Genomic DNA, 22,665 nt, shown 5'->3' with positions numbered 1-22,665 from the left:
AATCACCAAAAAGTCAGAGGTAGAGCTGTGGCTCAAGTGATAGAGCATCAGCCTTGAGCAAAAGAAGGTAAATGAGAGCTTGAGGCCCTGAATTCAAGCCCCAGTACCAGCACACAAAAAATAAGTAAATATAGTGTCTCTTTGTGTATTCTGTTTTCAGTTAATATTATTGGATTGTGTTTAGATAGTATCTAACATCTGTGAAAGAAACTAGCAGTAAAAGCAGTGGAGCTATTAAACATTGCTCACATCCTACTTCATTTCTCTTGCCATGCTTCTTACACTTCTTATTCACATTGTTGAACAATTCTTGCTGGCTTTTTAGAAGAAAAAAACTGATTTTAAATGATCAAATCAATCTTTCAATGAAAGTAAAATACAGAATCCCAAAGCCTTTATTTCCAGCCATTTTCTCACTGTCCTATACAATTTCAACAGCAATTCAGAAGCACCTTTGCAAATAAGGTTGGTAATTGGTTACCTTTTTGGCTCTACCACTGAGCTATTTCCCATGTTCATTTAATATTTATAAATGAAGTTGATAATAATAAAAGTACAAGGAATCTTGTGATTTGAAGAGACCTGTAGCTTTTTATAGAGTCACAGTTATTCCTAATAAAAAATTAAATAAATCTAGAATTTTCTACATATAATTTTTATTAACATTTGTATTATTATCTTTAAGTAGTTGTACAAATAAGTTCCCATTCTACAAAACAGTATTACACATAATTTTTTAAAATTTTTCCTGGGATAATTACATAGAAGTAGGATTACTGAGCTAATAATATTTTTTTTTCATTTTTTAAATGTTTTTATTGTGAAAATACTGTACAGAGTGAGCTAATAATATTAAATGTAAGTTTATCATTTACCATGCCTAGCAGTTTTCCAAAGTTCCTAAGCCTTTACATTCATAAAACTAAATGAGAGAATTCAAGCCAGCCACTGGTGGCTCCCACATATAATTCTAGCTACTCAGGGGGCTAAGATCTGAGGATCACAGTTCAAAGCCAGCCCAATCAGGAAAGTCTATGAGACTCTTATCTCCAATTAACCACAAGAAACCTAAAGTGGAGCTGTGGCTCACAAAGTAGTAGAGTGCTAGGCTTAAACAAAAGAGCTGAGGGACAGTCCTGAGGCCCTGAGTTCAAGCCTCATGATTGACAAAACAAAAAAAGAGTTCTAACTACTCCATATCTTACTGATACTTGATATCGTCAGGCTTGTTGTTAATCTAATTGTTTTTTGTCTTCAAGTTCCTTATGAATTTATATACATATTTGGAACCTATTAAATTTTTTGTAATTTTTTTTATAATTAAGACATGGTAAGTTTTATTCTCTGTGACTTAAAGTTAAGCCATAGTTTCCATTAATAAGGAAGCTATTTACCTTAAAACATCATGGAACAATCAAGTGAGACAAAATTTTATTTCATATTTCAATGGAAAGTGTGTGTGTGTGTGTGTGTGTGTGTGTGTGTGTGTGTGTGTGTGCGTGTGTGTGTGTGTGTGCTGGTACTAGGCTTGAATTCAGGGCCTCATGCTCTGTTGGCTTTTTTGCTCAAGATGCACTCTACCGCTTGAGTCCCACTTTCGCTCTGGCTTTCTGCTTGTGAATTGGAGATAAGTCTTTCAGAGTTTCTGCTGGGAGTTCACTTCAAAACTGGGATTCTCAGATCTTGACCTCCAAAGTAGTAAGATTACAGATATAAACCACCAGTGTATAGCTTTCACTGTAAAATTTTTAGATGATTTTTCTAGTTATAAAATTGAATGCCTCTGTTGAATTTTCAGAAAAGAAGGGGAAAACACAGAGGTAGCTTTTTTTGATTAGGAGTTGAACTTTAGAATTTAGGAAATGGTGGGAAATCAACTGCCCAATGGATTGAATATATAACCAGCCAATGGTTATATAAAGCTTGAGACTCTGAAAGACATTGACCATTATTCCTTTTCGCTCTCTTATTTTATAGGAATGTGGTATACTTTCAGAAATATACTGCATCCTTATTAGTAAATACAGACAACTTAGGGGAAAAACTTTGGAGTTACTGGCTTCTTAACAGCTGTGAATATTTTTCTGTGGTACACTGGAGACAGGAAGACTACTGAAAATTTTGCACTTGGATTTTGTTTTTAAGACTTAATCTTGGGAGTGGCACTGTGGCTCAAGTGGTAGGGCATTAGCCTTGAATACAAAGAATCTCAGGGACAGTGCCCAGGCCCTGAGTTCAACTGAAAAAAAAGTAGGGGGGGGGTGGGCTGGGAAGGTGGCTCAGTGGAAGAGTGCTGCCTTTGCATGCATGAGGCCCTGGGTTCAATTCCTCAGCACCACATAAGCAGAAAAAGCCAGAAGTGGTGCTGTGACTCAAGTGGTAGAGCGCTAGCCTTGAGCTGAAGAGCTGAGGGACAGTGCCCAGGCCCAGAGTTCGAGCCTCATGACCAACAAAGAAAAGGGGGGGGGCTGAACTCTGGGCCTGGGCACTGTCCCTCAGCTCTTCAGCTCAAGGCTAGTGCTCTACCACTTTAGCCACATCACCACTTCCGGCTTTTTCTTCTTATGTGATGCTGAGAAATTGAATCCAGGGCCTCATACATGTGAGGCAAGCACTCTTATCACTGAGCTAACTTCCCAGCCCAAGACTTAATCTTTTTTCTTTATAAAATAGTAGAATCAGACTGTCTATTCCAAAATGTCTTCTCTCTGATCAGAAACAAAAACTACTGTCAGTGTGTCATGATAGAAGACAAAAGGAGTGAAAGCAAATAAACTTTCCACAATATTAAAAAGAATAAAAATACAATTGGATGCCTATCAAAATGTTTTTTGTTTTTTTTTAACCAGTCCTAGGGCTTGAACTCAAGTCCTGGGCACTGTCCCTGAGTTTCTTTTGTTCAAGACTAGCACTCTACCACTTGGGCCACAGTGCCTCTTCAGGCCTTTTCTATTTATTTGGTACTGAGGAATCGAACTCAGGGCTTCATGAGTGCTACACAAGCACTCTACCACGAAGCCACTTTCCCAGCCCTATCAATATGTTTTATTCATCTGAATTTAGTAGTTTGTTTTGCCTTTTTCTTTATTTTCTTCATGGTGGTAGAATGTATTCACACTTGCTAGGCAGATGCTCTACCAGTTTAAGCCACTCAAGAAGCCCTTTTTGTTGTGTTTATTTGTTTTTGTTTTCTTGAGACAGCATCTCAGTTTATGCCTACAATGGCCTTTGATCCTTCTATTTGTGCTCCCCACCCCCACCCCCATTGCTGGAATAACAGGTATATGTCTCATACCACCATACCCAGAAATTGGTTGAGATAGAATCTCACAAACTTTTTGCCTTGGTTGACCTCAAACTGCATTTCCTTTATTTATTTATTTACTTATTTATTTAGTCAGTTGTGGGGCTTGAACTCTGGGCCTGAGTGTTGTCCCTGAGCTTTTCAGCTCAAGGCGAGTGCGCTACCACTTAAGCCACGGTACCACTTTCAGTTTTCTGGTAGTTAATTGGAGATAAGAGTCTCACAGACTTTCCTGCCTGGGCTGCTTTAACTGGAGATAAGAGTCTCACAGACTTTCCTGCCTGGGCTGGCTTTGAACTGTGATCCTCAGATCTCAGCCTCCTGAGTGGCTAGGATTACAGCAACCTGTGCCTGGCTTCATTTCCCCAATTTCTGTCTCCCAAGTAGTTTGGATTACAGGTTTGAGCCACTGCTCCCTGCTTTGCCTTTTATTGAGGTATAATTCATGTAATAAAATTCATTTGCTATAAATTTACAATTCAGTGGTTTTTGTTTAACTTCTATAGTTGGGAACAATTACCATCGTCTGATTTTAGAAAATAGCAATCACCCAAGAAAGATTTTTGTGCTCAGTTTCTTTCACTACGTCCACCTCAATACCATAACTTATTTCTGTACATTTTATATAAACAAGACATACAATATGTAGTCTTTTTTATGGTACTTTTGAAATGGATAATTTTGTTGTATAATCATTGATGTTATGTATTTTCAGGCTTTCCTCTGCATTGAATATTCACATTGTCAATATCACTCTGAAATGGTGATTTATCCTACCACAGCAAGCTCACCAAGCACTGTTGGTACTGGATTTTATCCCTGTTGTAACCAAAAGGTTCTTCGATTTGATCCCACTCAGCTCACAAAGGTAAATTTTAGATATGTCTCTGTTTTAGTTACAGCACTCCCTAACTTTAATGTAAATCATATACAGTGCCAGGACTTAAACTCTGGGCTTCACACTCTGCCTTGGCTTTCTTGCTTACAGCTGACACTTTGAGCCATGCTTCTAATCCAGTTTTTTGCTGGTTAATTAGAAATGGAATCTCTCAGACTTTCCTTCCTGGGTGGCTTCAAACTGCTATCCTCCTAGTCTTAGGTTCCTGAGTAGCTAGGATTACAAGCATGAGCCACTGCCACCTAGAATTAGTTTTTAATAGTTTTTAAAGTACAAAGTAATGTATTCAAGTAGAAAAGATTTTAAACAGAAAACAAAGACTTAAAACAATACAGCAAAAAATAAAATAACCCAGGTCCTGACTACTTAGACGGCTGAAATCTGAGAATCCCAGTTTAAAGCCAGTCCAGGCAGGAAAGTCCAATGAGACTCTTGTGTTCAATTAACCACCAAAAAGCTAGAAGTGAAGCAGTAGCTCAAATGGTAGAGCACTAGCCTTGAGTGAAAAAGCTGAGGAACAGGGTCCACGCCCTGAGTTTAAGCCCCAGGACTGGCATAATCAATCAAATCAAATCATATAGAAGAAATTGAAATCCCTCTGTATCATTCCCTAATCTCCATCTCCTTACACAACTAGAAGTAACAGTTTCCTTTCAAACATTTTAATAAATAGATTTTAGACACAAACTATCTATAGGGTGTTTTTGTTGTTTACTGGATTATATTAATCTGATGTTCTATAATTTGTGTTTTTCACACAAAAACATTCCTAGTTATCTGTCTGTACCATTTTATCTAATTGCTGATTAAAAGTCCAAGTTGTACATATATCACAATTATTTCACCATTTCTCCTGTTGATGAACGTTTAGGTTGTTGTATTACAATGTTCTATGAACATCCTTGCATACAGTATGTGAGTACTGCTATCAGTTAGATTCCTTGATTACTTAAGTGTTTGAAAATGTTATATAATTAAATTTCATAAATGGATGAAAGGAATCTAAAGCTCATCATTGACATCATACAAAAAGTATTTATGAAGTACCGAAGATGAGCTGCATACTTCGTGAATATGGGTTGAGAAGTATCTATGAATCTAGCAAACTTTATACAGAAGTACAATATAAAATATTACAATTAAAATTCTAAGACTCAGTATTATAAAGATAATAAATCCTCCACAAGCAACCTATGTGGACACAGTTCCTACAAATAAACATTTAAAAAAAGACTAATAACTAGGGAAAATGAAATTTAAAAATTACAAGAAGATCTATATTCACCAATATGACTACAATCAAAATATCTTATTAGCTTTTAGGGTGGATGTAGAGTAATGATAATTCTCAGATGCTGCTGGAGGTAAGAGGGAAGAGCAACAGGGAAATGTAAAAGAATGTAACAATATTTGTTAATTGCCACAATTCTGGGGCTGGGAAGGTGGCTCAGTGGTAGAGTGCTTGCCTTGCATGCATGAGGCCCTGGGTTCGATTCCTCAGCACCACATAAGCAAAAAGAAAAAAGCCAGAAGTGGTGCTGTGGCTCAAGTGGTAGAGTGCTAGCCTTGAGCTAAAGAGCTGAGGGACAGCGCCCAGGCCCAGAGTTCAGGCCCCACAACTGGAACCCAAAAAAATAAAAAATAAAAATAAATAAAAATAGTCTATCCATCAGCTACAGAAGAATTAAACAAATGATACATATTAATACAACAGAACACTATATATTAAGGAAAATTTTATGATTTTGTGCACTAAACATTACTCCATTATAAGAGCACGATGTCAGACAAAACCAGTGAGGTAAAACAACTATACTTTTTGTTTGTTTGTTTTGTTTTGTTTTGCCAGTCATGGTGCCTGAACTCTGGGCCTGGGCACTGTCCCTCAGCTCTTCAGCTCAAGGCTAGTGCTCTACCACTTGTGCCACAGCACCACTTCCAGCTTTTTCTGCTTATGTGGTGCTAAGGAATCGAACCCAAGGCCTCATGCATGCAAGGCAAGCATTCTACCACTGAGCCACCTTCCCAGCCCAAACAACTATAGTTTTTAAGGATACATCCATAAGTGGCAAAAGGATGAGAAAAGGGAGTAGTTTGTATAGAATTAGGATAAAGAAGCCAGGTGTCTGTGGCTCATGCCTATAATTCTGGCTACTCAGGAAGTTGAGACCTGGAAAATACCATGGTATGAAGCTAACCTGGGCAGAAAACTCCATTTCCAATTATCCAGCAGAAAAACTGAGGTAACAGTCTGGCTCAGCAGTAAAGCACCAAGCCAGAGCACGATGCCTTGAGTTCAAGACCAGGTACCAGAAAAGATAGGAGTTATCTTTTGGGAAAGGGGAGGTAATTATTTAGGTTCAGCTCTTATTTTCTTTTTCTTTCTTTTTTTTTTTTATTTTTGGCCAGTCGTGGAGCTTGAACTCAGGGCCTGGGCACTGTCTCTGAGCTTCTTTTGCTAAAGGCTAGCTAGCCCTCTACCACTTGAGCCAAAGCACCACTTCAGGCTTCTCCTGTTTATGTGGTACTGAGGAATTGAACCCGGAGCTTCATGCATGCTAGGCAAGTGCTCTACCACTAAGCCACATTCCCAGCCTGTTCAGCTTTTTTTTTTTTCTTCCAGTATTAGTGTTTGAACTTTTGGTCCCCACTACCACCAATTATGGGCACTGGAACTCAAGGCCTTTCACTTGCTCTTGCTGGCACTCTACCAGTTGAGCCATTCCTCTAGCCCTGCTTTTTGTGAATTATTCTGGAGATAATTATTCTGGAGATAAGAGTCTCAAAACTCTTCTGTCCAGATCATCTTGAACTGTTATCACTAGACCTCAGCCTCCTGAGTATAGCTAAGATTACAGGCATAAGCCAGCAGCGCCCTTCTATATGTTCTATTTCTTAATATGGCTAGATAATCTATGTTTTATTTATTTTTTTGGGGGGGGTCCGGTCGTGGGGCCTGAACTCTGGGCCTGGGCACTATCTGTCCCTCAGCTCTTCAGCTCAAGGCTAGCGCTCTACCACTTGAGCCACAGCACCACTTCCGGTTTTTTTCTTTTTGTTTATGTGGTACTGAGGAATGGAACCTAGGGCCTCAGGCATGCAAGGCAAGCGTTCTACCTCTGAGCCACCTTCCCAGCCCCTAATCTATGTTTTAATCTCTTTTCTGTATCCCTCCTCCCCACACACACACCCAAAAAAAAGGAGTCAAGCCAGGTGCTGGTGGCTTACACCTGTAATCCTAGCTACTCAGGAGGCTGAGATCTGAGGATCACAGTTCAAAGCCAGCCTGGGCAGGAAAGTCCTTGAGACTCTTTTCTCCAATTAACCACCAGAAAGTCAGAAGCAGTGCTATGGCTTAAGTTGTAGAGCTCTCACCTTGAGCTGAAGAGCTCAGACAGTGGCCAGGCCCAGAGTTCAAGCCCCATGACCAACAACAACAAAAAAGTAGTCAAATATAATTTGAAAAATAAAGAAGAAAAGTAAAATAAAAATAAAACAGTAATTATTTTTAAGTTTTAGCAAGGATGAATTTTATTATAACTGGGTTAAAGTAGGAAAGGATGAGATTAATAATATCTGTTCCCCATGGAGGAAATGAATAAAAGACTCAAAATGACAGTTCTTATCTGTACTAGACAAGTGCATGTGGTCTCTTCAGTATAGCAACTCCTAATCCTTAGACAATGATTTTAAGATGAGTAAGGTCTACCAAAAACCCAAGTAATCCTCAGAATTGCTTTTTACCAGATATGCCTCTCTTTCCACCTCTACTAATTCATAAGAATTTGTACATTTACTACTTCAAAGGAGAGGACAGATTCAGATAGCCTCTCCTATGTACCCTGCTCTTTTTTGTTCTTTTTTTTTTCCAGCCATGGGGCTTGAATTCAGGGCTTGGGCCACAACACCATGTCCAGTTTCCTGGTGGATAATTGGAGATAAGTCTGATTGGCTTCAGATTGGATCCTCAGATCCCAACTGTCTGAATAGCTAGAATTACAGGAGTGAGCCACCAGGGCCCCAACTCCACTTTAACATTAAAAATGAAGTTTGGTATGGAAAGAGAGCTTAACTCCTCTCCCCCAATCCTCCCACTCCTACTGTTTTCTGTTTTTGTTGTGGTACTTTTTTAATTGGTTTAGCTTTGCTGGTTAACTGGAGGTAAGAGTCTCTCAGTTTGTCTGACCCAGCTGGCTTTGAACCTCAGTCCTTAGATCTCAGCCTCTTACTCAGAATTACAGCTGTGAGCCACCTGTACCCAACTGCTACCTGTTTTTATATTTGTTAAAAGAAATATATAATTTTCAGCTAGGTACTGGGGGTTTATGCCTGTAATCCTAGCTACTCAGGATGACATTGAGGATTGCAGTTTGAAGCCAGCTGGAGCAGGAAAGTTCACAAGATTCTCATTTTCTGTTAACCACCAAAAAGCCAGAAGTGGAGCTGTAGCTCAAGTGGTACAGTACAGCAGAAAGATATAGAAATGATCAGTGTTTTCTATCTAATATAGTTGGGTTTTTTTTTGTTTTATTGAGTAGATGGTTGACCCTAAAAGAGTTGGCAATGTGTGTGTGTGTGTGTGTGTGTGTGTGTGTGTGTCGTGGGACTTGAACTCTGGACTTGGGTGCTGTCCCTCAGCTGAGCACTCTACCATTTGAGCCACAACACCGCTTCCGGTTTTCTAGTGGTTTATTGGAGATAAGAGTCTCACAGTTTCCTGCCCAGGCTGGCTTTGAACCGCGATCCTCAGATCTCAGCTTCCTGAGGAGCTATGATTACAGGTGTGAGCCACCAGCACCAGGCTCCGCAATTTTTTTTGAGTTGGGGGTGTGCTGGTCCTGGGGCTTGTTTCAGAGCTTTGCTTGTCCCTGAGCTTTTGTTACTCAAGGCTAGCACTCTACCATTAGAGCTATAATTCTACTTCTAGCTTTTTAGTGGTTAATTGGAGATAAATCTCATGGACTTCATGAGGGCTGGGAAGGTGGCTCAGTGGTAGAGCACTTGCCTTGCATGCATGAGGCCCTGAATTCAATTCCTCAGCACCACATAAGCAGGAAAAAAAAGCCGGAAGTGGCGCTATGGCTCAAGTGGTAGTGTGCTAGCCTTGAGCTGAAGAGCTGAGGGACAGCGCCCAGACCCAGAGTTCAGGCCCCATGACCGGACCCCCCCAAAAAAAAAAATCTCATGGACTTTACTGCCAAGGTTGGATTTGACCTTCTGTCCTTAAATCTACTGAGTAGCTAGGATAATAGGTTTGACACCCCCCCCCCATCCCCTACTCCTGTGCTCAGCTCACAGACATCTTTGAAAGAGTATTTCTAGCTGGGCACTGGTGGCTCATGCCTTTAATTCTAGGTACTCAGGAGGCTGCTAAATCTGAGGATGGCAATTCAAAGCCAGTCTAGACAAGAAAGTCTATGAGACTCTTATTCCCAATTAACTACCAAAAAAAAAAAAAAAAAAAAAAAAAAAAAAAAAAAAAAAAAAGCCAGAAGTAGTCAAGTGGTAGAGTGCTAGCCTTGAGGGAAAAAGATCAGGGCAGTGCCCAGGCCCTAAGTTCAAGCCCCACCATCAGAAATAAAGAAATAAAATAAATAAAAGAGTAGTTCTATACTGAACCAACTTTCAATTTAATGTCTCTTATGTGGCAGGGCTGTAAAGTGAGGGACCACACGATTGCTCTTCGTGATCAAGCTGAAGGTGGGGATTTGATGTCTTGTCCAACTAGTAAAATCCTGGATGATCTATACGAACACAAAGATGTTATTGTTGTGCCCTTTTTTAAAGATGCGGTTAGGTGAGGAAAAAAAATGACCCACACCATTTTGAAGGTTTATTGAGAAGTTTCTATTTCAGAATGCTATCTCCCTAGTACTTTCCAATCAGTAACATCATCCTCAGATATATTTCATTATTTCAAAAAGCTCAACCAAAATTATGTTAGTTTACAGTAAAAGCAAACAGATATTTGTTTGACAGTTAAAACATAAAAATCTTGGAAGGATTGGGTACTTGACTCAAATGATAGAGTACTTGCTTACCTGGAAAAAATATAAGAGACATAAAGGCTGGGAATATGGCTTCATGGTAGAGTACGTGGCTAGCATGCATGAATCCCTAGATTTGATTCTATGGTACCACATTAACAAAAAAGGCTGGAAGTGGCACTGTGGCTCACTACTGGAGTACTAGCCTCAAGCAAAAGAAGCTCAGGGATAGTGCTAAGGCCTTGAATGCCCTGGAAAAAAGAAAAAGAAAAAAGCTTGGTTGACACATTAGAAAAAGTGATGATAAGGCTATGAAATTGAGGGCTGGAGCATATTCTCAACAGTACCAATCATAGCAGCCTCTTCTACCACCTACCACCTGACAGACATGCTGCTTGTAGAACAGTGGCATACCCCATGTGGGATGTCTTTTGCTAGACAAATTCAGAAATGTAAATATTGAAGTGGCAATCTTATTCTTAAGAACTGTATTTGTGTGTGTCCTGTGTGTGTGTGAGAGAGAGAAAGAGAGAGAGAGAGAGAGATCAGACTTAGAGCCTCAGGCCTAAGATGATGTTATGAAATATTTGCAGTAGAAAGATACTCTGACTTAAGTATTTAGGAAATTGAATACCTCTCCATAAAAATGTTTCTTTTTCAAGTGATCCTGCAGTTGGCATCTATGATGAAAAGGGTCTAGAATGTGATGTTTTACTGGAGTCAAATGCACCATGGGGCCCCAAAACTGGGGAACTCAATGCTGTGAGTAACTTCTTTTACTTATTCTTCATATGTAAAACAATTGATGACATTTCATCTTTGACAGGAACCTGGTCGACTTAAATTGAAATGGAACTGATTATCTAATACTAACAAAATACTATGCTAAATGAGTAAAACTGTATGATAGAGTACATTGCTCTCAAAGAATTAGTAACTAATAGTTATGAGTATCTAGTAGTTAATATGTATTCATATCTTAGCTTATAGTTTTGGGTTTTTGTGCTTGTCATGGGGCTTGAACTCGCGGCCTGAGCACTGTCCCTGAGCTCTTTTTGCCCAAAGCTAGCACTCTACCACTTTGAGCTACAGGGCCACTTCTTGGTTTTTTTGGATTTTTGGTTTTTTTTTTGACAGTCCTGGGGCTTGAACTCAGTGCCTGGGCCCTGTCCCTGAGCTTCTTTTGCTCAATACTAGCACTCTACCACTTGGGCCACAGTATCACTCCTGGCTTTTTTTGTTTATTTGGTACTGAGGAACCCAGGGCTTCATGTATACTAGGCAAGTTCTCTACTACTAAGCTACATTCCCGGCCCCTGCTTCTGGTTTTTCTGATAGTTAATTGGAGATAAGATTCTCACCAACTTTCCTGCTGGCATTGGCTTCAAACCATGATCCTCAGATCTGAGCCTCCTGAGTAGCTAGGATTACAGGCATAAGCCACTGGCACCCAGCTACTAGATTATAGATTTTTAATGTCATAAAATGTAACATGATCTTTGGAATTTTTATTATGGACAAAAAATAATCTGAGGACTGAAGGTAGTATGTCTCCATCCCTGTTCTGTAAACATTTTCACATGAAATTCTTTTTTGTTGTTGTTGTTGGTCATTGGGCTTGAATTCAGGGACTGGACATGTCCCTGAACTCTTTTTGCTCAAGGCTAGCACTCTCCCAATTTGAGCCACAGCACCACTTCCATTTTTCTGTAATTGGAGGTAAGAGTCTCACAGACTTTCCTGCCTGGGCTGGCTTTGAGCCATGAACCACAATCCTCAGTCCTCAGCCTCCTGAGAAATGGGTAGGGGAATGGAGATGTAGTTCAAAGGTAAAATGATTGCCTAGCATGTGTCAGGCCCTCAGTTTGAGACCCAGGACTCCAGGAGAAAAAAGAAAATTGTTATTTTTCCCAGTATCATTCTCAAAGGGCAAATAAATCACATGTACCTAATGCAATTTTAGTTTATTTTGTTAAATATTTCAATTATATCTTTCTTATAATCTTCAGTTATATCAATTATATCTTATAAAAATTAAGGACTGGTCTTACTTATTGTTTGATATATAACTCATAAATAAGTGTGAAGGGCAATGTTAATATAGCTATGTGGAGTTTATAACTTTTTTGTCAGTCATGTGACTTGAACTAAGGGCCTGAGTGCTGTATCTGATCTCTTGTGCTCAAGGCTAGTGCTCTACCACTTTGAACCACAGCACTACTTCTGATATTTTTGCACTCTTGCCTTTTTTTTAATGTATTGTTGTTATATATAAAGGTGATATACAGAGGGCTTACAGTTACATAAGTGAGGTGAAGAGTGACTTTCTTTTTGGATAATGTCACCCACCCACCCCCCTGCACATTTTTTCAAACACCCAGGTCATTCTCTCTCTCTTTTTTTTTTAGATCCTAGTTTGAACTAAGTATCTTACTTACTGTCTCTCTACCAACTGAGCCATGCCTCCAACCCATCCCCAGATCATTTTCTAGGGAGGATTTTTGTTGTTGTTGTTGCTGTTTTCTTTTGAGATGAGATCTTCCTGTTTTACCCAGGCTGACCTCAAACACATGATTGATTTTTTTTTCTTTTTTTTTTTTTCTTTTTGTGTGTATGTCTGTGTGCTGGTCCTGGGGCTTAAATTCAGGGCCTGGGTGCTGTCCATTATCTTTTCTGCTCAAGACTAGTGTTCTACTACTTGAACCACTTCTGGATGTTTGATGATTAATAAAAATTATTATAAGTAATAAATAATAATCTGATTATAACAGTACGGATTGTACTGCCTAGACTAGCTTCTAACCACAGTCTAGGATTGCAGGTATAAACCACAGGCACCTGATTCATGATTGATTTTTTTTTTTTTGCCAGTCCTGGGGCTTGAACTCAGGGCTTGGGCACTGTCCCTAAGCTTCTTTTGCTCAAGGCAAGCACTCTACCACTTGAGCCACGGCACCACTTCCAGCTTTTTCTGTTCATATGATACTGAGGACTTGAACCCAGGGATTCATACATGCAAGGCAAGCTACAATCCCAGCCCTCATGACTGATTTTTAAATTCACATGCTAGGCTGAGTTTTTTTTTTTTTTTTTGGTCCAGTCATGGGGCTGAACTCTGGGCCTGGGTGCTGTCCCTCAGCTCTTCAGCTCAAGGCTAGCGCTCTACCACTTGAGCCACAGCGCCACTTCCGGCTTTTTTATTTTTGCTTATGTGGTGCTGAGGAATCGAACCCAGGGCCTCAGGCATGCAAGGCAAGTGCTCTACCACTGAGCCATCTTCCCAGCCCACTAGGCTGAGTTTTAATTGTTTTAACTAGAAAGGAACCATATTAGTGACTTTGTTCAGTTCTTCTACATAAACCATGTAAAAATAAGGACCTGCAATCTGGATAGGTGCAGATTAATTAACTTGGATTCCTCTGTCTTACAGTTCTTGTCATTGAAGAACTGGACTCTTCAACTGGTAAGCAAGCAGTTATATTCACCATTCATGAATCTTTTGCTTCATAAATTATATTTTAACAAAATTTTATCAGAATCTCATTTTAGTTAAATGTGTATCTCCTTTTTTATCTTCAGTTTTAAGCGTACCAAAATGTGGTTTAAAAAAAAGTTACAAGAAAGAAAAAAGTGTTTAAAACACATATGTACTCTATATTCTCATTATAAGCAATAGACTTGTTAAGACTTTAAAGTCTCTTTTAAATCACATTTAGGAAGTTAAACTATTACATTATCATTATTTAGTTGTTTGATGGATTTTTTGTTGTATTCATTATTTTCTTTTTTTTCACTTTGGGTTTCCCTATGTAGCCTACACTGGCTTGAATTCTCCCTCCTGAAGAGGCAAATCACTGCCTCCTTAGTACTAGGATTACAGGCATGTGTCACCACACCTATCTTGGTTGATTTTTTAAACTATTTACCAATGCTGTGCTTTTTGCCATCTGTATTTATAAGAATGGAATAGGAGCCTAGGCGCTGTGGTGGCTTACCTCTGTAATCCTAATTACTCAGGAGCTGAGATATGGGGATCTAGCTTGGGTAGAAGAGTCAGAGAGACTCTAATCTCAAATTAACCAACAAAATTCTGAAAGTGGAAGTGTGGCTCAAGTGGTAAAGCACCAGCCTTGAGTGAAAAAGGTAAGTAAGAGTACAAGGTCCTGAGTTCAAGCCCCAGGATGAGCATACATGCACAAAATAGAATAGAAATTTGGATTAGTAATGATAGATAGTAAAGCAAATTGATACAGGAAATGAATGCAATATATGCAGTTATATAATTGCATATATAATTGTTTATGCGATAATTATACTCAATTATAATTTAGTTTTGTCTTGGGCAGTACTAGAGTTTGAACTCAGGGCTTCATACTTGTTGGGCAGGAACTCTATTGCTTGAGCACACCTTCACCGCTGTAATTTAATCTTAATATTAAGGGACATACTTTCAATTGAGTGATAGAAATAGAATTCTACAAATGCTGTTATATACATGTCACTATACTAGTTTCTGTGAAGGAAGGTAATAAGAAAATATATGATGTAATATAATTCTGTCCTGAATAAAATTTTTTTTTGTCGGTGGTGGGTCTTGAACTCAGGGCCTGGTTACTGTACTTGAGCTTGTATGTTTAAGGCTAGCACTCTACCACTTGCACTACAGCTCTACTTCCCACTTTTTGGTGGTTAATTGGAGATAAGAATCTCATGGACTTTCCTGCCTGGACTGGCTTTGAACTTTGATCCTCAGATCTCAGCCTCCTGAGTAGCTGGGATTACAGGTGTGAGCCACTAGACTAAAAGTAGAAATTCTTATGACCGTATCCTAAAGCTTGTGCTGGATATCCAACAGTCAGTATTAATTCTTTTATTTTTTTTTATTTTTTTTTTTTATCGGTCATGGGGCCTGAGCTCTGGGCCTGGGCCCCAGCTCTTTAGCTCAAAGCTAGCACTCTACCACTTCAGTCACAACGACACTTCTGGCTTTTTCTGCTTATGTGATGCTGAGGAATTGAACACAGGGCCTCATGCATACAAGGCAAGCACTCTACCACTGAGCCATCTTCCCAGTCCCAGTATTAGTTCTTATTTAACTCATTCATCCAGTCAAGTTTAGGTAAATGCATTTTAAAGAATTCATTAGAACTGAACACTGGTGGTTCATGCCTGTAATCCTACCTACTAAGAAGGCTGAGATCTGAAGATTGCCCGCTTGGGCAGGAAACTCTGTGAGATACTTATCTCCAATTAACCACCAGAAAACCAGAAGTGGCGCTGTGGCTCAAAGTGGTAGAGTACCAGCCTTGGGCACAAAGCTCAGGGAAAGTACCCAGGCTCTAAGTTCGAGTTCAAGCTCCATGACTGGCAAAAAAAAAAAAAAAAAAAAAAAAGAATTCACTAGAGATGTAATGATAATACATTTTTTTTTCTGGTTGTGGGGCTTGAACTCTGGGCTTGGGTGCTATCCCTGTGCTCTTTAGCTCAAGGCGAGCACTCTACTATTTAAGCCATAGCGCCACTTCTGGTTTTCTAGTAGTTAATTGGAGATAAGAGTCTCACAGACTTTTCTGCCCAGGCTGGCTTTGAACCATGATCCTCAGATCTCAGCCTACTCAGTACAGACTACAGGCGTGAGCCACTGGTGCCTGGCTTTGATAATACATTTATAATGTGTTTTTCTTTTTTAATTTAGAAACAGCAGTCATTATTTTCAGAAGAAGAAGAATATACTACTGGATCAGAGGTCACTGAAGATGAAGTTGGTGATGAGGAAGAAGTATCTAAGAAACAAAGTATTGGCTTCTAAGTTAAAACCAAGTCTCACCATTATAAAGGGTTACATTCTGAAGCTTTTAATGCAAGTGATAGGGAACTGGCTTATGTAACTACATGGTAGCTGACAACATTGGGGAAAAAAATAAAAAAGAATAGAGGCCCCACTAAGATTCCATAACCCTGGCACCAAAACAAAATTTTCAAATACTCATAAAGGACAGTGTACTGAAAATCTTCCAAATTTTTATTTCAGATATAATTTAATGTGTAACACACAAATGGGATCAGAGATTTGTACCTGAGATGATTTGGATTGGCACTCAAATGAACAATTAATATTCATCAAGTATGATTTTTTTTTAGCCGGGTGCCAGTGGCTCACTCCTGTAATCCTACCTACTCAGTAGGCTGAGATCTGAGGATCACGGTTCAAAGCCAGCCCAGCAGGAAAGTCTGTAAGACTCTTATCTCCAATAAACCACAAGAAAACCAGAAGTAGCGCTGTAGCTCTAGTGGTAGAGTGCTCTCCTTGAGCTGAAGAGTGCAGGGACAGCGCCCAAGCCCAGGGTTCAAGCCCCACGACCAACCCCAAAAAAAAGAATTCATCAAGTGTGATTTTTTTTAATTAAAAGCATGATTATTATGCAACTACAAAATAGACTTATGCTTTTGTTGTGTGTGCCAGAACTGGGGTTTGAACTCAAGTCTCATACTCTTGCTGTGCTTTTGCTTTTGCTCTCAAGGCTGGTGCTTGAGCCATGCCTCTATTGGCTTTTTTCCTGAGTTGGAGATAAGATTCTATTGGTTTTGAATGCCTGGGCTAACACTGAATTTGATCTAAGTAGCTAGGATTATGGGCATGAGCCACCAATACTTGGCATGTGTCAAAAAAAAATCTAACTTCTTTCCAAAAACTAACTCAGCAAGGAAAATTGATCCAGAGAGTCTTTGAAGAACATCAGGTCAGGTGTAGTAACACGTATCTATAATCCCAAGTACTCAGAAGACAGAGATCAAGAGGCTTGCAGTTTGAGGTCAGCCCAGGCTAAAAAGATAGCAAGACCCCTATTTCAAACAGTGAGGTAGGCATAGTAGGATGCAACTATAATCATAGCTATTCAGGAGACATAAATTGGCAGGTTATAGTCCAAGGCCAACCCCTGGCGTGTGACTCTTATCTGAAAAATAACTAAAGCCAAGAGGACTAGACTCATGTCACAAGTACTAAAAACTGGCTTCAAGCAATCCCTGAGCCCTAAGCTCAAACCCCAGTGCTGTTGCCCGCTCCTTTCACAGCTATCTTTCCTTTTCTCTCTCTCTCTTTTTTTTTGTTTTTTGTTTTTTGTTTTTTGTGCCATTACTGGCGCTTGAACTCAAGGCCTTGTGCTCTGACTCAGCACTTTTGCTCATGGCTATTGCTTTACCACTTGAGCCATGCTGCTTTCAATTCCAGCTTTTTGCTGGAAGTATCTCCCTCAGATTTGTCTCCCTGAGCTGGCTTTAAATTTTGATCCTCAGATCTTCACCTCCTGAATAGCTAGGATTGTAGGTAGGAATCACTGGCACCAGGCTAGGATAAATGTTTTTATGTATGTGCTAATCCTAGGGTTTGAACTCAGGGCCTGGGTGCTGTCCTTGAGCTTTTTTCTCAAGACCAATGTTCTACCACTTGAGCCACAACTCCACTTCTGGCTTTTTGATGGTTAATTGAAGATAAGAATCTCACAGACTTTCCTACCTAGGTTGGCTTCCAACTATGATTCTGATTTCTCAGCCTCCTGATCGTTAAGATTATAGGCATGAGCCACTGGCACCTTGCTTAAATGTTTTTTTTGCTGTTGTTTCTTTTGTTGTTGTTTTTTTTTGGGGGGGGGGTCCGGTCGTGGGGCCTGAACTCTGGGCCTGGGTGCTGTCCCTCAGCTCTTCAGCTCAAGGCTAGTGCTCTACAACTTGAGCCACACCTCTCTTAAGTGCATTACAGTTTTTCTCCCCAAGCCAAGGAGTCCAGGAAGTGGTTCAGGAGAGAGACCACAAACTCACAGTTCTTAAGTATAAGTGCTCAACCCTCTGCCTGATCAATCTTCAAATGGTTGTTCATGATATTTTTGTTCTGCTTCTACCACTTACTTGGAAGGAATTGTCCAACCCTGCACATTACCATTGCCAGATATCCTATCTGTCCTGTATTTCCACAACTTTATAACACTTAGTCTTCCAATTTAAGAGACACATGCAAGGAGTAACATTGTCAAAAAACAAATGTACTCATTACCTGACTCATTCATTAACTGAAACTGTAACCCCTCTGTACATCACCTGTATAATAGCAATTAAAATATATATTTTGGGAAAAAAAGATCAAGCTACCAAGAGAATCTGTCTAGATTATTAATTTTGCTTGTTCATCATAATACCTTCAAGAGTTATCATTTACCATATTTTATTATTTATGGTAGTCACACAAAGTTATCCTTTTAACTAGTGCAACAAAACTTGTGGAGGTGTTATACAAATAATTTTTTGAGGGGTCCAGTTGTGGGGCCTGAACTCTGGGCCTGGGCGCTGTCCCTCAGCTCTTCAGCTCAAGGCTAGAGCTCTACCACTTGAGCCACAGCACCACTTCTGGCTTTTTTCTTTTTGCTTATATGGTGCTGAGGAATCGAACCCAGGGCCTCAGGCATGCAAGGCAAGTGCTCTACTACTGAGCCACCTTCCCAGCCCCTACAAATAATTCTTGTTTGGAAAAGTTACCAGGTGTATTAGACTTACCTTCATGCATTTTTTTTTTGGGGGGGGGGTCCATCGTAGAGCCTGAACTCTGGTCCTGGGCGCTGTCCCTCAGCTCTTAAGCTCACAGCTAGAGTTCTACCACTTGAGCCACAGTACCACTTCCAACTTTTTCTGCTTATGTGGTGCTGAGGAATTGAACTAAGGGCCTCATGCATGAGAAGCAAGTACTTTACCACTAAGCCACCTCCCACCATGTCATCATACATTATTTTTGGAAGAATACCTCCTCCCCATCCTATTTTCTGTCCGTAGCCTTTTTCTACTTAACTGAAAAAAGTGATATCAAGAATATCTTAGTTCAGAATGTAATTTATTTCAATCCTGCTTCTTCCCAAGACCAAAACCTGCCTGAGCAGAAATCATATTAAAGGCTTTGTATATGTGTGAGTTTTCTCTCATATTCTCAAATTATGTTTTTCTTGGTGACAAGCAACTTTTAAATTTAGAAATGATTAGAAGATTAAATGTCTAGAAGATTGAATTAGAAGATGATTACAATGTCAAGTTAGGTTCAGAGACATAAATATGTCATTTTCCTCAAATTTTCTATATCTCATTTAATTGAGACTTCAAATTCATTCCCTTCACCTTTCTCCCAGAGATTAATGTACTGAAAGTGAACTCACTATACTTCCTTAACTTCTCAAGAACTGGATTGCATATGTGGGCCACCATGCCCAGAGGTTGTAAAATGATTTCATTGTTTAGAAGTAACAGGTACATTAGAGAGGTGAACGTTTTATACTCATAACATTGTCCTTCTATTACCAGGGAAAAAGGAGAAGCCAAAGAAGTTCACTAAGCAACCAAAAAAGCAGATGTCTTCACCTTGTGCTCAAAAGAAAGAAAAGGCATTGGAAAAGGTAACTCTAAATTGTCTATTATTACTCTGAAGTTCATATGAAGAAACCAGTAAATATAAACAGGGAAAATTCAAAATAGAAGTTCTATCAAAATAGAATGTTCACAAAACAAAATTAAGTTATTTATAGGCTTTAGGATCTTTAGAAATTAAAGATCTATAACATATCAACAAATCAAGAAAAGGGAAGGTATATTACCATGTGTATACTGGCATACCAGCATTTGTGTGAAATGGGAATTGTGTAAAATAAGTATTTCATTGTATACAAAATATCTCTGGAGAGCTACACAAGAAATCGCTAAGATTGCTTGGGAGTTGCCTTCTAAGAGGTAAGAAACTTCTTAATATTTGTGCTGTTTGAACCTTTTGAATTTGGAACCAGTATTACATATTTTAAAACTTAAAAATAAATAGACTTTTAATAAATTATTGCCAGGTGCTGGTAACTCACAGCTGTAATCCTAACTACTCAGGAGACTGAGACCTGAGGATCACAGTTCAAAGCCAGCCTGGGCAGGAAAGTCCATAAGACTCTTACCTCCAGTTAACCAACAAAAAGCCTGAAGTAGAACTGTAGTTCAAGTGGTAAACCACTAACTTTGGGTTAAAAAAAAAAACTCAGGGATAGCACTCAGGTCCCAAGTTCAAGTCCTAAGACTAGTGTGCACATATGCATATGCACATGCAAGCATGCAGATGTGCCTACACACAAATAATAATAAATTATGACCTTGAAAATCAGTTTTTTATTTCCATATGCCATGTAAGGAAGAGGTACAAGCACAGATAGGACAGTAGCAGCTGTAGTTAGCTGAAAGAAAAACCAAGTTTAAAAAAATGTATGAAAAGTTAGGGCTGAGACAGATCCACAATGATACTGGATAGGTTGTACATCTTTGTGTTATATACAACAGGTACATGAATGGATTAATTCTAAAAGATTCTAAAGTCAGGGGCTGGGAAGGTGGCTCCATGGTAGCGTGCTTGCCTTGCATGCATGAGGCCCTGAGTTTGATTCCTCAGTACCACATAAGCAGAAAAAGCTGGAAGTGGTGCTCTGGCTCAAGTGGTAGAGCACTAGCCTTGAGCTAAAGAGCTGAGGGACAGCGCCCAGGCCCAGAGTTCAGGCCCCAAAAAAGATTCTAAAGTCAACAGAGAGAGCTGGGTTCAAATTTCTTAACTTCTCTAAACCTATTTTATTATGGATCACAGTAGTGCCTTTTGTATATAACTACTGCCAGACTTAACTGAGAAACACTTGTAAATGTTCTTGGTTCAATTTCTTGCACTTAATAAATATAAACTTTTATAGTTAACTATTGAATACATGTGTTTTAATTGAGCCATAATCATGTCTACTTTATTTCAGTCAGCTGCTAGAGATGTGTCTCCTTTTGTGTGAGTATTATTCTTCAGTCCAATTGGATATCCACTTTTGAAGCAGCATCAGTACAGATTTTGTTCTATTTTTTCAATAGTGTGAGTATTCAGAAGAATAAATGGGATGCCACAAGATCCTTGAGATTCAACCAGGATGCACAAAGAGAAGATGGTAAAGTTAATTGGGTGTAAATAACATTGTCTTTCATTTGATTAAATATGCTAAATAATGTTAAAAATCCTATCTGAGGAGCTGGGAAGGTGGCTCAGAGGTAGAGTGCTTGCCTTGCATGCATGAGGCCCTGGGTTCGATTCCTCAGCACCACATAAACAGAAAAAGCCAGAAAAGACGCTGTAGCTCAAATGGTAGAGCGCTAGCCTTGAGCTGAAGAGCTGAGGGACAGCACCCAGGCATAGAGTTCAACCAACAAAAAAAAATCCTATCTGACACAAAGTTCCAGCTAGGCACCAGTGTGGTTCATACCTGTAATCCTAGCTACTCAGGAGGCTAATTAAGTTCTGACTGAGGTTTAACAAAGCCCAGGCAGAAAAGTCTTTGAGACTCCATCTCTAATTACCCATCAAAAGAGTTGAACTGGAGGCATTGCTCTAGTGACATGTCACCATCCCTCAACAACAACAACAACAAAAACAAGAGTGTGAAGCCCTGAGTCCAAGCCCCAGTACCAACATAAAAAAATAAAAGTTCCAAAGTTGCCCATCTTCAGAGGACCCAATCAGAATTTCTTTACTAAACATTTCAGGGCTGGGAAGGTGGCTCAGTGGTAGAGCGCTTGCCTTGCATGCCTGAGGCCCTGGGTTCGATTCCTCAGCACCACATAAGCAAAAAGAAAAAAGCCAGAAGTGGCGCTGTGGCTCAAGTGGTAGAGTGCTAGCCTTGAGCTGAAGAGCTGAGGGACAGTGCCCAGGCCCAGAGTTCAGGCCCCACGACCGGACCCAAAAAAAATAAATAAATGAATAAACATTTCAGTAGATAATGTATTTTGTATTATATTGAGATCTCTCAGAATGACTTTTGCCTATGACTTTTACTGCAGAAATGACAAAATATGACTTAAGCCCTATCTTAGTACATTTACGGTTGCTGTGTGAAGGCTGGCTGCTTTATGCAGTTTATTTAGCTCACAGTTATTAAGGTTCAAGGCCATGCTACTTGACTTTGCTGAGAGCCTTCTTGCCACATCGCAACATAAGATGTCTTCATGGCAGTAATATGTGCAAGAAAGAGAAGCACATGACAAGACAGGAAGCAAGCAAGAAAGATTCAGAGGCCAGACTTTCTCTTTTTTTTTTTTGGTCCGGTCGTGGGCCTGAACTCTGGGCCTGGGCGCTGTCCCTCAGCTCTTCAGCTCCAGGCTAGCGCTCTACCACTTGAGCCACAGCGCCACTTCCAGCTTTTTTCTTTTTGCTTATGTGGTGCTGAGGAATCAAACCCAGGGCCTCATGCATGCAAGGCAAGCGCTCTACCACTGAGCCATCTTCCCAGCCCCTAGACTTTCTTTTTTTTTTTTTAATTTTTTTATTGTAAAGATACTATACAGAGGGTTACAGTTACATGAGTGAGGTAATGAGTACACTTCCTCTTGAACATTGTTACCCCCTCCATTGTTTTCCCCCTACCATCCCCTCCCTCCGTCCCTTC

The 22,665-nt window shown here is 39.7% G+C and overlaps 1 protein-coding gene across 5 annotated transcripts in view; it reads left to right on the top strand.

Annotated features, from left to right (window-relative positions):
• LOC138835948 (SANT and BTB domain regulator of class switch recombination) overlaps positions 1–22,665 on the top strand; it is a 62,531-nt gene that overhangs the window by 27,397 nt on the left and 12,469 nt on the right. For all 5 annotated transcript variants that reach the window (XM_070034526.1, XM_070034523.1, XM_070034525.1 and 2 more), the window contains 8 exons: positions 4,020–4,172; positions 9,854–9,999; positions 10,852–10,951; positions 13,620–13,652; positions 15,885–15,984; positions 19,529–19,620; positions 20,992–21,020; positions 21,101–21,174. In XM_070034526.1, the coding sequence (XP_069890627.1) occupies positions 4,020–4,172; positions 9,854–9,999; positions 10,852–10,951; positions 13,620–13,652; positions 15,885–15,984; positions 19,529–19,620; positions 20,992–21,020; positions 21,101–21,174 (727 nt within the window). The remainder of the gene's footprint in view (positions 1–4,019; positions 4,173–9,853; positions 10,000–10,851; positions 10,952–13,619; positions 13,653–15,884; positions 15,985–19,528; positions 19,621–20,991; positions 21,021–21,100; positions 21,175–22,665) is intronic.

This window comes from Dipodomys merriami, unplaced genomic scaffold (genome assembly GCF_024711535.1).
Source record: "Dipodomys merriami isolate MVZ:Mamm:240054 unplaced genomic scaffold, mDipMer1.0.p SCAF_242, whole genome shotgun sequence".
NCBI classification, from domain to species: Eukaryota; Metazoa; Chordata; class Mammalia; order Rodentia; family Heteromyidae; genus Dipodomys; species Dipodomys merriami.
This window is presented reverse-complemented; position numbering and strand designations above follow the sequence as displayed.